Below are 17,738 nucleotides of genomic sequence, written 5' to 3' on the forward strand. Positions count from 1 at the left end.
TTTTTTTTTTTTTTTTTTTTTGGTGGTGATGGTACTGTGAATTGAACCCAGGGCCTATGCACCGAACTATATCCACAGCCCTTTTTATTTTTTGAGATAGGGTATCAATTGCCTAGGCCAGACTCAATCTTAAGATCCTCCTGCCTTAGTCTTCCTCAGTGGTGAGATTCATGTACCACCATGCCTGGTTAGCAGTACTTACTTTTTAAAATAACATATGAATTATTTATTATATAAATAAGCGATACAGCTTATTTTCCAAAATATGATTTTTTCAATATTGGAGATTGAACTCAGGGCCTTCAAAGTGAGCTACCACCATTTTTTTTTTTTTTTTTACTAGGGTTCAAATTTGAGCCCTTGTTTGTGCTTACTAGGCAGGCAGTGGAACCACTGAACCAAACTCTTGGCTCAAGATGTATTCTTGCTAAGATGCTAAATCACCCAGGCTGGACTTAAAGCAACTATTATTAAAAGCATTATTTTCTAAGAATTATAATAAATGCCTTGGGTGCCAAAACTGTAGGCACTACCAACCAGTAGAACCACTTGAGTACTTTTTACCCTGGAGAGTCAAGGAATATTGAAAAACTACAAATAGGATTTGATACTGACAGAGCTACTTACAGCTTTAGAAACTCTGCTACTGTCTTAGCAAGTAAAAGTGTTTGATGAGAATAGAAGCATACTGCTATCTACAATTTTCTTTTATTACAGCTACCTGATTTAACAAGTACATGTAGAGTGATCGTAATATATCAGGCATTAGTTTTGTAGCATTCAGTGTTAGGACATAATCTGTGCCACAAGGAGCTCACACAATAATGGAAGAAACATTTTATGATAAACTCCAGGAAACACACGTAAAGGTCTGGTACCTATACTCACCATTAATAGGGTATACTAACTGTTTTTATAGGAGTTAGTTTCTAGATGCAAGCCTTAAAAAGTATGGTCAAAGTCAAGACAAGAAGAGCAAAAAAGTATAACTCGTACAGAGTAGTATAGATTGAAGAGAGCATTTTTCCAGGATGTGCAGGGTTCGGTAGAGCTGAACAGTAGAATGTATAAGAATGGCATCATAAAAAGGAAGAAATCAAACTGGGTTAGGCTATGGGTTGGTGGTAGAGTACATACTCAACGTGTGCAAGGCCCTGGGTTCAATTCCTACCATTAAAAACAGAAGCAACGTCTTATCAAAGGCTTTATTACTGCACAGTTTCATTGCAGTGTTTGAACTTGATCTTCTAATTTTTCTTTTTAATACCGGGAATCAAACTCTGGGCCTCATGCTTGCCAGGCAGGCACTGCACCACTGAGCTACATCTCTAGCCCATGAAGTTGATCTCGAAAACAGGATCTCTGCAGACTTTTTTCAGCAGCAGGTTAATATGGTCAGATTCAATACCTTGGTAGGTTTTCAAATAATGTCTTTTCTATTTCTTTTATCCTTTTTGATATTCTCTAATATAGTAGTGTCTCTAACTTAAGAGGAGAATGTTTCATATTCTACTTGTGAATATTTTTTTAAATGTATCATATTAGATTATGAATTCTTTGAGGTTAAAGCTGTATCTTGAATTGGAGTATTACCCAAGAGGTCTGATGAATATTATATGCTTGATACGCTTGACTTGGAAGACATCCCTTTGGGGCAGAGATAGCTCCCTATATATTCTTCCTAGTGTAGATGAGACTTTTTGTTTTTAAGTACAAAATTTCAAAATTAAGATTGTTTAATCTTTTCTGAATGATTATACTGTTTCAGGAAAGGATATTGACAATAGTGAACTTAAAAATCATCGCACAGTGAAGGCTAAAGTTGACCAAGCAAATGATGTTGCCAGTCCACCTGTAAATTCTTGTTTCAGTGAAAGGTACGATGAAGCTATCATACTAAAATATTGAAATGAAGCAGATCATGGTGACACACAAATGTAATTTCAGCATTCAGGGAGCTGAGAAAAGAATTGCAAGTTGGAGCCCATCCCAGGCAATTTAGTGCAACTGAGTGAAACCATGTCTCAGAAATAAAAATAAAAATGTCTGGGGATGTAGCTCCACGTGAAAGCCCTGTGTTTAATCCCTAGGACTGGGAAAAAAACTAGAATGAAACATTTTCCTACATATATTTGTTTCATAGAAATGAATCTAATTTGTGGGGGGTGGCTGATCAAATTCAGGTCCTTGCACTTGTGAGGCAGGCAGCGGAACCACTGAGCTAAATCTCCAGCCCTATCTTAATATTTTTGACTGAGCACCAGATTAAGTCCTTTAATTGCATAATTTTTATGTTAGAAATATTTGCTTTGTGTTTCTTGTAATGTTGAATTCTCTAGTGTTCTGTATATTCTGTGGCTTTCTAAATAACAAGGCCATTAATGGTAAAGCACTAAAGTTCCTTGAAGTGTCAGTTTAAAATAAGTATTTTGTGTACTTTGGGAAATATGCCATTACAGATTTATGTTACATAATTTTTCAATTCAAAATACACAGTTTCTGGTAGCTAAAATTTGTGAGTACTATTGCTTTCAGTGGGTGTTTTAACATCACCTAGTAAGTAGCCTACTTAATTCTTCAGGAGATTGACTTTTTGAAAAAGTCACAGAAATATTTAAAAATACTGTAATTCTGTCATTAAGTATGATTGAGTCTCTTTGAAAATAAGATTAACTTGGTCCAGAGATATAGCTCAGTGGCACAGCACCTGCCTAACAAGAACGAATTACTGAGTTCGATCACTGGTACCAAAAAGAAAAAAAAAAAGATTGACTTGTGGTTTTATTTTTCTTTTTGCCATTTGTTATATTTTTAATAACCTGAGAAATTTGTCTCATTTTAGTCCTCTTGTTCTACAGTGTACACAAGTAACACCACAAAGAGAAAAGCCAGGTATGATTGAAAACAAGGTTTTCTATTTTTTAGAATTATTGAAATATTAATAAAAATAAAATTTAATAATTTCTCCTTTTTTCACCTCCAGTGATATGTGAAAGTTTATTTCATACACCTTGGCTTATAAAGGTAAATACTTTGCTCGGCTTATTGTTATGGTGTATTAATTAAGAATTTGACAGTGGTATCATACCTTGCTGTGCGATTTATAGATCTGTATATAGGCATTCAGTAAATGAAAAATGAAAAAATACTCTCTATCATCACTCTGTATCTGTGAAATAAACTATTGCATTTCTTTCTAGGGTCAGACACCAAAACATATTTCTGAAAGTCTAGGAGCTGAGGTGGATCCTGATATGTCTTGGTCAAGTTCTTTAGCTACGCCACCAACTCTTAGTTCTACTGTGCTCATAGGTAATAATGGCAAATGTGACCTGTATAAGAAAAGGTAGATGAGACTAATCAGCTGTCATCTCTAACGAACGTGAAATGGGAAAATATTAAATAATATTATCTTTGAAAGTGTGTTCAGAATAATTTTATTCCATTTAATGTAAAGTGGAATAAATCACAAATACATTAAGTGGTATTCTGTAAAAGAGTTGAGCATTACTTTTTAGCATCGTATCCTTAATCCATAATAGCTTTATGTTAAGCATTTAAGAGCTAATATTTGGTTTAACTATGAATATTTTACAAGTAATTTTGATACTTTGGCATTAAAATAGCATTAAATAAACTGCTTCTCTGCTTAAATCTGATGTATAGGTCTGTATTACCAGTTGTGCTCAATTGAGGTCTTAAATTTGATAAGTGTAATTATAGTCTGTGTGATTATCTGAAATACTTAATTTATCTGCCTATTGAACTCAGCCCTGTGAAGGCTCATCAGTTTTTTGGCATATAGTTGATATTCAACAAATCTTTAAGCAAAAGAATATATTTTAAGTATTTCTCTAGTACTGTTTAGAATGATGAGTAAACAGGTAGCAGTTCCATTAATTTACTAATCTAGAAGTATTTATTATTGTAAAGCAACTTAAAAATCTCTGAGTAGCTGTACTTTGACTAATCATGACTTAATATTGAGACGCTATTATGATTTCTTTTTAATTTATAATATTAAGTAAACATTTAAGTTTAAAGAAATGTCTGTAAATGTGATTAAATACAGTGTGGACAAGAATTTGGAAATTAATCTCAATATATCTCAATTTATAGTCAAGACATGAAAAATTGGATAATAATAAAGTAAATACCAGTGACATTGATCTATTTTTATAAGATACTGAGATGGATCGCTGTTTTTTAAATTGCAGAAAAATATTTAGTTGAGAAATAAATTTTGAATCCGCACAGTTTTTCTTTTTTAATGAAATATAAAGAATAGAAAAATTAGCCGGGCATGGTGACACATGCTTGTAATCCTAGCACTTAGGAGGCTGAGTCAGGAGGATCGCTGTGAGACCAGCCTGGGCAACATAGTGAGTTCCAGGTCAGTCTCAACTACATAGTGAGACCCTGTCTCAAAAAACAAACAAACAAAGAATAGAAAAATAAGAATATAGTTAGGGTTGTCAGATTTAGCAAGTGAAAATATAGTATGTACGTCTGGTCAGATTTAAATTTAAGAGAAACTGAGTAATTCTTATTATGTTATTTCACAGATACACGCAGAAGTTATTTATTGTTAATGTGAAATTCAAGTTTAATGAGATACAGTTTATCCAGCTTTCTTACACATAGTAAAATTTGCTTTATAAAACTTGTAACTTTTGTGTGTGTATATATATGCATGGAAGTACAGAGTCATGATTATTGTGTGTGTGTGTGTATGTGTATATATATATATATATATATGTATATATTATTGTAGAATGTACTGAAAGCATGAATTTATACCCAAATCAGGATTTTTTTGGGGGAGTTTCTCTAGCAAAATAAAATTCCATTTTGATTCCTCTTTAGCTGGGATTGATCTAACTTTTTTTTGTTGTTGCTTACATAAAAACTAAGAATTATTTAACGTACAGTATACACGTAGGCTGTATTATTGTCTAAATAAATGCTCAAATCTCAAATCTTTAGCTTTTTAAATCCTGACCCTTCAGTTTTGTCTGATTTTCCAAGTGATTTAAGACATTATCATAAAGGTGGGAATCACCAACCCATAATTTCTTACCTCATGAGTGTTGCAAAGGAATTATAAGTATGGCCTTATTGATCTTTCCAGTTACTGTACTTTAGCCAATTGACTTTATTTTAAATGTGTCATTTAATTAAGTCATGTAGGTACATTGTGTTTTCTGACTAAAAAATAAAATTTTAGTGTATGATAAAACATTACAAGTAAATTGAATCTTTATTTTACAGTCAGAGATGAGGAAGCATCTGAAACTATATTTCCTAATGATACCACTGATGTAAGTAAATATGTTAAATTGATGATACTGTTGAATTTGAAACTCCTTACATTTTAAGAATGCCTTGAGTTTGAGGTCAGCCTGGGGTCCAAAGTGACTCCGAGGCAAATTTGGGACTATATGTATAGTATGACCTTGTCTCAGACAAAAAAAAAAAAATGCTTTGATAAATCATATATTCTTCATTTGCATTCTCTGATTTATAATTTGCCTAAGCTTTGAGTAAGTTTCTAAACCTGATCCTTTAAGAAAGCTCATTGACATTCTGCAAAAACTCTGCTGTCTCAGTGCGTAAAAGTAGCTTGCATGTATGTGTACATTGAAAGTCTTTATAATAGTGAGTTTAAAAAATGTTTGCAGGAATTTTCATTAAGATTTCTGGTACATTTAAAGTAAACAATACAGTTACATTCATCATTGGGATCTTTTGCCTTTACATGATGGATCTTAATTCTTATTTTTTCCCCATTCTCCTACCCTCCCTTCACTCTCTTCACCCTTCCCTATTTACAAAGACTTTGTTTCCATTTTTTTCCTTTTTTTCATATTTTTTCTTTTCCCTTATTTCCTTTTCCCTACCCTTCCCACTTCCCCTTCTCCTTTAGACATTTTCTTCCTATTTACATTATCAATTATACCATTTGAACCTTATTTACACTTTTAGTTTTTCACACCAGACAAGCTACTTGGTATTTACTCAAATGTGTCCTATTAATTTCAACAAAGAGTATGGCCTCATTGTGCATCCTTTTAGCTATAAATGTCTCTAGTTTCTCATTCTTTATGGCTGAGTAGTAAGTACTCCGTTTTATTAAAAAAAAATCTTTATCCAGTCTCCAGTTAATGGGTGGGTTATTTCCAAGTTTTAGCTATTATAAACTGTGCTGCTGTAAATATAGGTGCACATATTTCACTGTGGTATGATTCTTTTAATTCATTTGGCAGGATACCCAGCAGGGGAATAGCTGGGTGAAAAAATTCTCATCCTAGTTGGTTTTGTGTGTGTGTGTGTTTGGTTTTTGGTTTTTGGTTTTTAAGACAGGGTCTCACTATGTAGTTGAGAGTGACCTGGAACTCGCTATGTAGCTCAGGCTGGTCTCAAACTCACAGCGATCCTCCTGCCTCAGCCTGAATGATGGGATTACAGGTGTGAGCCACCATGCCCGGCTTCATCCTAGTTGTTTAAGGTTTATCCATATTGATTTCCACAGTGGTTGCACCAGACTGCCCTCCCACCAACAATGGAGAAGGGTTCCTTTCTCCCCACAACTCCATCAACATTTGTTATTGATTGGTTTCTTGATAGCAGCCATTCTTTGTGGGGTGAGGTGGAATCTCAGTGTTGTTTTCATCTGCATCTCTCGAATGACCAGTGATATTGAACATTTTTTCATATGTTTATTTGCTGCTTTTACTTCTGTGTTTGAGAAATGGCTGTTCAGATATCCATTTCTGAATCAGATCTTTATATTGGGGGCCTGATTTTTTTATTTCTTTATTCTAGATAGTAGACCTTTGTCTGAGGAACAGCTGGTAAAATTTTTTTTCCCACATTGTAGGTTGTCTCTTAGCTCTGTTGGTGATTTCTCTTGCAGTGCAGAAGCTTTTTAATAAGATGAGATCCCAGTTGTTGATTCTTTGTGCAGGTTCCTGTGCTACTGAGGATTTGTTCATAAAGTATTTTCCCATGCCAGTGTGTTCAGTAGTTCTACCTAGCTTATCTTCCAACAAGTTTAGTGTTCCTGTTTTAATATTTACATCTTTAATCCACTTGGATTTTAGTTTAGTGCATGGTGAAAGATAGGGATCTAGTATTAAACTTTGGCAAGTTGAAAGCCTATTTTTCTAACACCATTTATTGAAGAGGCTATCTTTCCTCCAGTGAGAATGGTCAACTCCTTTGTCAAAGCTAAGGTAGCTGACTATGTCTGGTGTTATTTATGCATCTTCTAATCTATTCCACTGATCCTTGGGTCTGTTTCTTTGCCAGTACCATACTGTTTTTATCTCAGTGGCTTTGTAGTAAGTACACCTTCGAATTGGGAATTGTGATACTCCCTGCCAGATCTCTGTTGCCTAGAATGGCTTTTGCTATTCTAGGTCTCTTCTGGTTCCAAATGAATTTTTTTTTATTGTTTTCTCTAATTCAGTGAAATACACTTTTGGAATTTCATTTGGGATTGCATTGAATCTGTGTAGCAGTTTTGGTAGTATGGCCATTTTCACTCTGTTGGTTCTTCCTACCCAGGAGCAAGGGATGTCTTTCCATTTTCTTATATCCTCTTCAATGTTTACAGATTTTGAAGCGCTCTTTTTCTAACCATGATGAAAATCTGAAAAAAATTGATAAATTTATCCCTTCTGTGGTGAACAATGAAAACAAAAATCAAAAAGAAGCTAGCCATCATGGTAAGTCTTTCTGTTTAATTGAACTTCCATTGGGGAGTGGGCTGCAGTTCTGTGGGTCCAACCAAAGGCCTTGCACTTGTTAGGCAAGTACTCGCCAACTGAGTTAAGAGGACCTCCTGTGAACTACTATTTTTAACTGATGTCATTGATCCTCTTTTCTTAACAGAGAAAATATACTTCCTGTCTTGGCTGTTAAAGTCAAGATATTTAAGGTAGCAACTAAATTTGATGACAATATTTAAACATCATACTAAGTATTAATATGTTGTATCACAAAAACAAAACCTACCACTTGTTTTGCAGAGATAATACATGTTTAACTGCGAAGTTTTTTTTTTAATTAGAAAGCAAACGTAGATGTATTACAGGTTACAGTCAGGTCATTGAAATATACATTTTTCTTTGTGTGTGACTAAAATTTGTAGTATTGGCTTTGTGTGTGGTATCATGTTAGGAGTGTGTACGTATGTTTATACACACACATATGTATAGTAAGATTTTATTCTCAGTTGTATCACCACTATATTGATTAGTAATATCTGGTTTGATAAGTCCTAAATATTTAATTGAAAATATAGTAATTTTACATGTGAGCTTTGATTGTTTAGAGCTGGTAAAGGAAGATTATTAGGGATTGGACTATGAATAAAAGGCTTTGGGTATGTTGGCATCAGCTTTACCAGAAGAATAGGGAAAGGTGACTTGGGGGAAAAAAGCACCCAGCATAACCATTTAAATGTGAAATTATGTGTTATTTAACATACAATATGTCTTAGAAAGGCAAGACTAATATAAATTACAGCTGTTTTTAAAAATCATTAATGTACCTCTGTTTTAAATTTTAACAGGATTGGGGAAAATGGTAGGGAATTCATTTGGAAAAGTAAGTTGCTGCAAAGATCACTTTGGAAATTTAATGCCAAATGCCCTAGAAGATGAAGTACATGAAACAGTTACAGGCATTTCTGAAGAAGATAGTTTTTCACTATCTTTTTCTAAGTATAGAACGGGAAATTTACCAAAAAAAAGAACAAGCAAGACTAGGAAAAAAATTTTCCATGAAAGAAGAACAGATAACTACAAAGAAACTAAAAAACAAATGAAAGAAAATAAATATTTATTTGCATCTGAAATGGAACCAAGTGATAGTGATCCTTTAGATTCAAATGTACCAAGTCAAAAGCCTTTTGGCAGTGAAAGTGACAAAATCTCCAAGGAAGCCATACCATCTTCAGGTTCTGAATGGTCTCAACCAGCACTTCCAGGTCTAAATGCAACCCAGACTAAGAAAATACCTCTACTGTCTGTTTCTTATGACCAAAATAATTCTGAAAAATACTTAATAGATAGTGAAAAAGAATGTGCAAACCATAGTACTTCAGAAAATTCTTTGCCACATATTTCTCGTCTACCAGAAAAGATATCAAATGAAAAACCTGTAGATGAGAGAGATGAAGCGCAGCATCCTGAATCTCATAAAGACTCCATTTTTGCAGTGAGAGAGGCAATATCCGGGACTCCTCCAGTAACTCCTCTATTTCACGGTATAAAAAGGTCTATATTCAAGATAAGAGAACCATCTGAAGAGAGTTTTTGTACCCTTTTCTCAGATAATGTGACCAATCCAGACTTTAAAGAAGAAACTGAAGCCTCTAAAATAGGATTGGAAATATATACTGTTTACTCACAGAAAGAAGATTCTTTATGTCTGAGTTCAGTTGATAATGGAAGCTTGCCAGCCACTATCACACATTCTTCTGCAACTTTAAAGAATACAAGTTTAATATCCACTTTGAAAAAGAAAACAAAAAAGTTTATTTATGCTATAAATGATGAAGCATCCTGTCAAAGAAAGAAAATGCAGAAAGAGCAAACAAGAGAACCAGCCAACAATTCAGCCCAATTTGAAGCAGATGGTTTTGAAGCATCACTTACATTTGCAAATGCTGATGCAGGTACCATTTGGTGGGGGCAGTTGTCTTTTTGTTGTTGTTGTTAATTTGTGCATATAGTTTTATGAGTGGTGGTAAGTTCTCTTGATAATGTGAACTTCTTTAGCCTTTTAAAAAACACTTCCTGCTTCTGTAGTTTTTTTCTAGATCTTTTATATTCATAATCAAAATTAGATCAGTTTGCACAGGTTTTGTTTTTTAAACAGTCTTGCTGCACATCTCAAGCAATCATTTTGCATCAGCCTCCTAAGGCGTCCTACAGGTGTGTGCCATTATGCCTGGCTTCATCACTGCTAAGACAGATTCTGACTTAAAAACATTGAGTTTGACTACTTAATTCCTGTTTTAATTTTAAAAGTGCTCATTATGTACAAATTGAGCAACTCTATATATGTGGTGCTAGTTGCTATGTATTTTCTCTAAAACATGCAAAAAAATAAAAAGCAAATTGCTAATTAAATTTAATGTAAGACAGTCCTAAAATATTGTTACATAGACTTCTAAAATATTTAGAGATTACTTAGAGTTATTGCTTATGTCTTTGGGTCTCCAGAGTATAAACAGTGAAAGTCCATTTTTGTTTTGGTAACAATTCACTTAACAATAACTAAACTAGATGTTTACAAAGTGGTTTTAAACCCTCACATGGTGCCGCTCACTTGTAGTCACAACTACTTGGGAGATAGGAGCATTGCTTGAGCCTAGGAGTTTAAGGACAGCCTGGGCAGCATAAAACTTCATCTCAAAAGAAAAAAAGGTAAATTCATCTCTTTTTGAGAAAATGTCAGTATGTCATAACGGTAGTGAATAGAATTGGAGATAATGGAGTACAGAGTAACTGAGGTTTGAGTTAAATTTCCAAAGAAAAATGTCTCATTTTGTATACTTGTATGCATATATTAAAAAATATATATATATATATATATTTTTTATAAGCATTAAAGTTAATGAAGCAGTATATTGTAATCACTGGTTAAATGAGATTAAGAACTTTGATTTAATAGGAAATTGAAAGGATAGAGAACATTAACATCAGTATAGCTCATTTGCCTTTATAACTGACATAAGGTCATCTTTCAAGGCCTTCTTACATAGACTCTGTTTTCTTTGAATTGTTTTTTCAACACAAAAAAATTAACTATGGGAAATTGTTAGTTTTCTCATTCCCTTGCATTTTCTGTCTCCTACCATACTAGTACTGGCAATAAATTTTTTTCCAATTTAATATGCCAATAAAAATTAAAAGAGTTTTTTTGAAATTCGAGTTTTATTTATGATAGCTGTATAAATGGTAATTTTTAATGTGTTGATATGTTATTTTTTTTAAAAAAATACCAAAGCTGCCTTTATGTTTGGCTGGAAAATGTATTACCTTCATAATAGAGAATACGTAGAATTCTGTTTTAAATCTGACACTCACTTTTTGTTTTTCATGTAGTTCTTTTTTTAAACACTACTGTTTAGTAGAATATTTAATGAATTGAGTGTTTTAATTTTATATTGTCACCTTTTCTTCTTTAGGTTTATTGCATTCTTCTGTCAAAAGAAACTGTTTACAGAATGATGCTGATGAGTTGACCTTTTCAACCAACTCTTCTGGGACAAATCTGAGAAAATGCTCCAATAATGAAAGCAATTATACTAATACAATAATATCTCAAGATCTTAATTATAAAGAAGCAAAACTTAATGAAGAAAAACTACAGTTATTTATACTCCCACAAACTGATTTTCTGTCATGCCATCAGAAAAGACAGCATAAAGATGATCCAAAAAACCAGAAAGTTTCAGATACAGAGGAAAACGTCTTGGTTGCAGCATATCAGCCTGAAGTTCATCATTCAGAGGTAGAATACAGTGATATTCCATTTCAATCACAGAAAAGCTTTTTTGATGGCCATGATACTACCAGCCCTCTTACGTTAACTCCTAGCTCCAAGAATCCTCTTTCAAATCCTAAAGGAAAAGAATCACACCAAATGTCAGAGAAACTAAAATATAAAAATTGTGAAGCTGGTGTTGAATTAGCCAAAAATGCTTCCATTGAAGAAAATGAAGAAATGTGTGTTTTAAATGGAAATTCTAAAAAAGTTGAGCTGTTGTCACCTGCAAAACACATAACAGGAGTATCACCTTCAATGAAGATGCCATTCAACCATAATACAAATCTAACAGTAATCCAAAAAGAAACTTCTTTAATTTCAGAAATAACTGCCAGTCCAAACTCTGAAGAACTTTTCGCAAGCAGTGAGAATTTTGTCTTTCAAATAACTGATGAGAGGAATAGTCCTGTTTTAGGAAAGACTAAGGAAATTTGTGGATTAGATTTTAGTTTTATGAAAGAACCTATACTCCAGAACTGTGCCATGGTAGTAGATACAGACATACATGACAAACAAGCAGTCCAAGTGCTGGTTACTGAAGACTTTGACCCATCAAATACAATCCATGAGCTCAAAGAGAATAGAAATAGTATAAAGCAGCATCTAACTTCAGGACTTGAAATTCAGAAATCAGACTTGAAATCAGACATCTCCTTGGATATGAAAACAAACAGGAATAACGATTACACACCCAAGTGGACAAATCCAAGTTTGAGTCACACTTTTGGAGGTAATTTCAGAACAGCTTCCAATAAAGAAATAAAAGTCTCTGAACATAACATTAAGAAAAGCAAAATGCTCTTCAAAGATATTGAAGGACAGTATCCTAATAGTTCTGCTTCTGTTGAAATTGTAAATACCTTATTAAGTAACCAAAAGAAATTAAACAAACCTCATGCATTTGATTCACAGTCAGTTAGCAGTGTGTCTACATGTGTGCAGAATAGTCCATCTATTTCTGATTGTGAAAATAACCACTCGACCTCCCAGATGTTACCATTAAAGCAAGATTTTAATTCAAACCATAATTTAACACCTAGCCAAAAGGCAGAAGTTACAGAACTTTCTACTATATTAGAAGAATCAGGAAGTCAGTTTGAATTTACACAGTTCAGAAAAGCAAGCCACTTAATACAAAGTAATATATTTGAAGTGCCTGGAAACTGGACAACTGCCTTAAATACCATTTCTGAGGAATGGAAAGATGGTGATCTTCATCCCACAATTGATGCCTCATCTATTGATCAGATAGACAGCAGTAAAAAAGTTGAAGGAGTTAAACAAAAGTTGGCTTGCTTCTTGAACAACAGTCATAACAAAAGTGCTGCTGGTTCTTTAGCAGATGAAAGTGAAGTGGAGTTTAGAGGTTTTTATTCAGGTCTCGGTGTAAAACTGAGTATTTCTAATGAAGCTCTACAGAAAGCTATAAAACTGTTCAGTGACATTGAAAATATTAGTGAAGAGACTTCTACAGAAGTAAATCCAATTTTCTCTTCAAGTAAATGTTACAATTCTGTTGTTTCAGGGTTTACGGTAGAAAATCATAACAATGATAAAAATATAAATAATTGCCAACTAGTATTACAAAACAATATTGAAATGACTACTGGCATTTTCATTGAAGAAAACACTGAAAATTGTATGAGAAATACAGAAAATAAAGATAACAAATATATTGGTACCAGTAGGAATATTTGTAAATTAGGAAAATCTGGTGGCAGCAATTCAAGTAAAAATGATACCGTTTATGTTCACAAAGATAATGATTTGCCATGTAATGATCAGCACAGTGTGCATCTTAAATTATCTAGCCAGTTTATGAGTGAAGGAAGCACACAGCTTAAAGAAAGTTTATCAGATTTAACTTGTTTAGAAGTTGTAAAGGCTGAAGAGACATGTTACATTAGCTCAAATAAAGAACAGTTATCTGCAGGTGAAATGGAACAAAATACAAACAATTTAAATACACTCTTTCAGACTGCAAGTGGGAAAAATATCAGCATCACCACAGACTCATTAAGTAAAGTTGTAAATTTCTTTGATCAAAAACCAGAAGAATGGAATGACTTTTCAGATTCTTTGAATTCTAAATTACTTCCTGGCATAAGGAACAAAATGGATGTTTCAGGTAGTGAGGAAACAAACATGATGAACAACAAAATATTGGAAGAAAGTACCCTAACTGGTACTGGAACTCAGTTAAGTCTCTTTCAACAACCTGAATGTAAAATAGGAAATAACAAAGAACCTAACCTGTTGGGTTTTCATACAGCTAGTGGGAAAAAAGTAAGAATTGCACAGGAATCTTTGGACAAAGTGAAAAATCTTTTTGATGAAAAACATGAAGATGTTAGTAGTAAAATTACCAAATTGAGTCACAGAATAGCAAAGACCAGAAAAGACAGAGAGGACTGTAAAGGGCTTGGGTTAGCAGGTGAAACAGTTGAGGTAACAGATACCCCAGTGTGTGAAGAAATGCAGAATTCCTTAAATAATAAAAACTTTAGTGAAACTGGGATGCTACCCAGCGATAGTTTAGAAAGACAAACTGAAAATCTCGAAACATCAAGTAGTATCTCTTTGAAAGTTAAAGTACATGAAAGTGTAGAAAAAGAAACCGCAAACAACCCTACAACTTCTTGCACAAATCTGGTCCCTGATTCAGCTATTGAAGAATCTTTAGGATTTTTCACAGGACACGGTGAAAAAATTTCTGTGAATCCAGCTTTACTATTTGAAGTGACAAAGTGGCCTAAAGGAGAATTGGATGATAAACAACAAATAAATACTGCTGATGTTGTATGTGTAAAAGAATATTCTCAGGATTATGTAGGAAATCCTTTGAGTAAAATTAGTTCAAGCAGTATCATAACTGAAAATGACAAAATTTATCTCTCTGAAAAACAAAATTTAACTCATTTGAATAACAGTAGCACGTCTGATAGCTACCATTCCAATGTTTGTCATTGTGATGATACATATGATGATTCAGGGTATCTCTCAAAAAATAGAATTGATTCTGGTATTGATTCAATCATGAATGTCGAAGATAATAAAACTGGCTTTCCTGAAGTATCCACTGTAAAAGAAGTAAACACATATCCACAAACCATAAGTAAAGATAATTGTGTTCAGAAACCCATGACTAATACTTCATCGTGCAAAAATAAAAATATAGCCATTAACTTGGCTGTATCTGATTCAGATAATTTTGAGGTAAGGCCACCTGTGTTCAGTACAGCCAGTGGTAAAATGGTCCCTATTTCACAAGACTCAATTAAAAAAGTAAAAAAGATATTTACAGAAAGCTGCAATAAGGTAATTAGTGAAAACACTGAGAATAACAAGATGATTAACCAAAGCACTGAGAGTAAATCAAACACTTGCCAAAGAAAAACTGTTACAGCTTCTAATGCAGAGGATATTATTTTTCCTAACTCTCTAGATGATGAATATACACATTCATGTAAAGTTTTTGCTGGTACTGAAGGTGAAGGAAGTTTACAATGTAATAAAAGTATATCTGAATTGGAGAAAGTTTCTGAAAGACCACATTATGTTAGCTTGAAAACTTCAGATATATGTAAATTTAATAATAAAGGGAATCTTCCCAACTCTATCTCTACAAATATTTATGGAATTTTTAGCACAGCGAGTGGAAAATCTGTAGAAGTATCAGATGCTTCGTTACAAAAGGCAAGACAGGTGTTTTCTAAAACAGATAGTGCAAAGCAACTCTTTTCTAAAGTATTTAAAAGTAATGAACATTCAGACCAATTCACAAAAGAATGTACTATAATGCATACCCCCCCGAAAGTACTGTCAGTTCCAAAAAACTTTCAACATAATGTAAATTCATCTTTCTCTGGTTTTAGCACAGCGAGTGGAAAACAGGTTTCAATTTCAGAAAATGCCTTACATAAAGTTAAGGGAATGTTAGAGGAATTTGATTTAATAAGAAATGAATATATTCTTGGGCATTCACCTTCATCTAAGCTAGATGTATCGAAGATTCCTGTTTGTAGTGATAAAAATCCGGGCCACACTATAGATTCTAAAATGGAGAAAACCTTCAATAATGAATTTAAATTATCAAGTGACTATAACACCGAAGGCAGTTCATCAGAAAGTAATCACTCTATTAAAGTTTCTCCATATTGCTCTCAGTTTAAGCAAGACAAGCAACACTTGATGTTAGGAACCAAAGCATTACTTTTTGAGAACGTTCATCTTTTGGGGGAAGAACAGTCTTTACCCAAAAATAAAATGGAAATTGGTGAAACTGAAACTTTTCCTCATGATTCTGTGAAAAGTGCAGAAGTATGTTCTCACCATAAAGAACCAGAAAACTATTTTGAAACGGAAGCAGTGGAGATTGCCAAAGCTTTTATGGAAGATGATGAACTGACTGATTATGAACCACCAAGTCATCCCAAACGTACACTTCTTACATGCCAAAAAAATAAAAGAATTTTGTTAAATTCAGGAACTGGAAAAAGAAGAAGAGATGCCCTTGTTTCAATTGGTAAGCATTTTTTTAGGTTTTCCAGTCTTCTAAAAGTGTTCAGTCACAATAGTCCTGATGTTCTAGAGATTAGAGTGTTATAAGTTTATTTTACTTAGGGGTTTTACATGTAGTTTGAGAGAATGTGATTTGATTCTTGATATCTCTTAAGTTTGTGTACCAAAAAGTCATGTTTTGAGGATCTTAAGTGTGGGGGTGTTTTCTGGTAGTCTCTGACTATATAATCTTTAAGTTACTGAATCTGGTGATTAGTTACATTTAAAGTAAATGGTGAAACAGTCTCCAACTCTTACTTAGATGTTAAATAACTAGCTACTTTTAGATAACTATAGACTCATAAATTATTTCAGTTATCAAAAATCTTGTCCAAGGCTGGGGATTTAGCACAGCAGCACCATGGCTACCTCACAAGCACAAGGTCCTGAGTTCGATCCTTGGTACCAAAAAAAAAAAATCTTGTCCAGCCCTTTCATGTTGCAGAAAAGATAACTGAAACCAGTTCATTAAGTCACGCTACTGGGTACAGATTTACATTACTGTTTTACAGGTTACATTCTGTACAGTTTATTTCATGGGCAAATAGTTTATAATACCTGAAATTATTTGATGTCCTTTAGCAGAAAGATCAGAAGTGTATGTACTTAAAAGATATCCATAATAAGGGCCAGGGATTTAATTCAGTGGTTCCACCACCTGCTTCGCAAGTGCAAGGTCCCAAGTTCAATCCCCAGTACCAAAAAAAAAAAAAAAAAAAAAAAAATCACAAAAAAAAAAATTGAAATTTTTAAAATTTTGTATTAAAGTCGTTTGTTAAAAAAAAAACTAGTTTCTTCTCAGCTGCAACGGCTTAAATTCTTTGAGTTATTTTGATTTGTTTTATTTTTTATTACCAGCATATTCCTAAATAATATTTTGTTGCTATTTTAATTTTAAACATTATTTATTACCAGAGAAGACTTGCTTTCCTTTTAACGAATTTTAAAACATTACTTCTAGTTGGACACTAATTGTTCATCCTTCATCTAGAACAAAAACAACTCAGACTTTTAAATATTCTCAACAGTGTTACTATATTATTTCTCTCACTTCTGTTATATATGAATATATAGCTTTATCAACTTTTGGATATTTAAATAGTGCATGTTCTTTTTTGAACAATTAAACCCCTGAGAAAGGTTTGCATGGACATTTTTACTTACTAAATCCTACAAATTAATTCTCTCTAATAAACCTTCAAAAAATCAAAATATTTGTTAACCATATATTTCAGCATAACATAGAAATGCATAGCTTGAGTTATGGTTTTATTATATGTTCTGCCAAAGTGAGCACTTGAATTGTGGTTTTATCTTAGCCTCTGCAAGTCTTCTACTACTGAGTTTTATTTCCAGGTCAGAATTTTTAAATAATAAGTGTTACAATTATTAATGTCTGGGCACATAGCTAGTGGTAGAGCAACTGCTTAGCATGTATGAGGCCTAAGATTCAATCACCAGGACCACCAAAAAGAGAGGGATGAAAATTATGACTATTACTAATATTTTAATATGATTTAGTTTTGTTTTGTTTTTTTTGGTACCTGGGGTCGAACTCGGGTCCTTTTGCTTGTGTGGCAGGCGGCAGAACCACTGAGCTAAATCCCTGGACC

The 17,738-nt window shown here is 33.3% G+C and overlaps 1 protein-coding gene and 1 long non-coding RNA gene across 7 annotated transcripts in view; one reads left to right on the forward strand and one right to left on the reverse strand.

Annotated features, from left to right (window-relative positions):
* Positions 1–17,738, forward strand: part of Brca2 (BRCA2 DNA repair associated) — a 70,261-nt gene that overhangs the window by 10,325 nt on the left and 42,198 nt on the right. For all 6 annotated transcript variants that reach the window (XM_010623898.2, XM_010623903.2, XM_010623904.2 and 3 more), the window contains exons 4-11: positions 1,769–1,877; positions 2,843–2,892; positions 2,984–3,024; positions 3,201–3,312; positions 5,272–5,321; positions 7,619–7,730; positions 8,579–9,685; positions 11,204–16,090. In XM_010623898.2, coding sequence (XP_010622200.1) covers positions 1,769–1,877; positions 2,843–2,892; positions 2,984–3,024; positions 3,201–3,312; positions 5,272–5,321; positions 7,619–7,730; positions 8,579–9,685; positions 11,204–16,090 — 6,468 coding nt within the window. The remainder of the gene's footprint in view (positions 1–1,768; positions 1,878–2,842; positions 2,893–2,983; positions 3,025–3,200; positions 3,313–5,271; positions 5,322–7,618; positions 7,731–8,578; positions 9,686–11,203; positions 16,091–17,738) is intronic.
* The window catches only part of LOC117284615, a 32,845-nt gene continuing 22,715 nt past the window's right edge, over positions 7,609–17,738 (reverse strand). The window contains exon 3 of the long non-coding RNA XR_004515704.1: positions 7,609–7,654. This is a non-coding gene — a long non-coding RNA (uncharacterized LOC117284615). The remainder of the gene's footprint in view (positions 7,655–17,738) is intronic.

Source organism: Fukomys damarensis, unplaced genomic scaffold (genome assembly GCF_012274545.1).
Source record: "Fukomys damarensis isolate Sample0158 unplaced genomic scaffold, DMR_v1.0_HiC HiC_scaffold_38, whole genome shotgun sequence".
Taxonomy (NCBI): domain Eukaryota; kingdom Metazoa; phylum Chordata; class Mammalia; order Rodentia; family Bathyergidae; genus Fukomys; species Fukomys damarensis.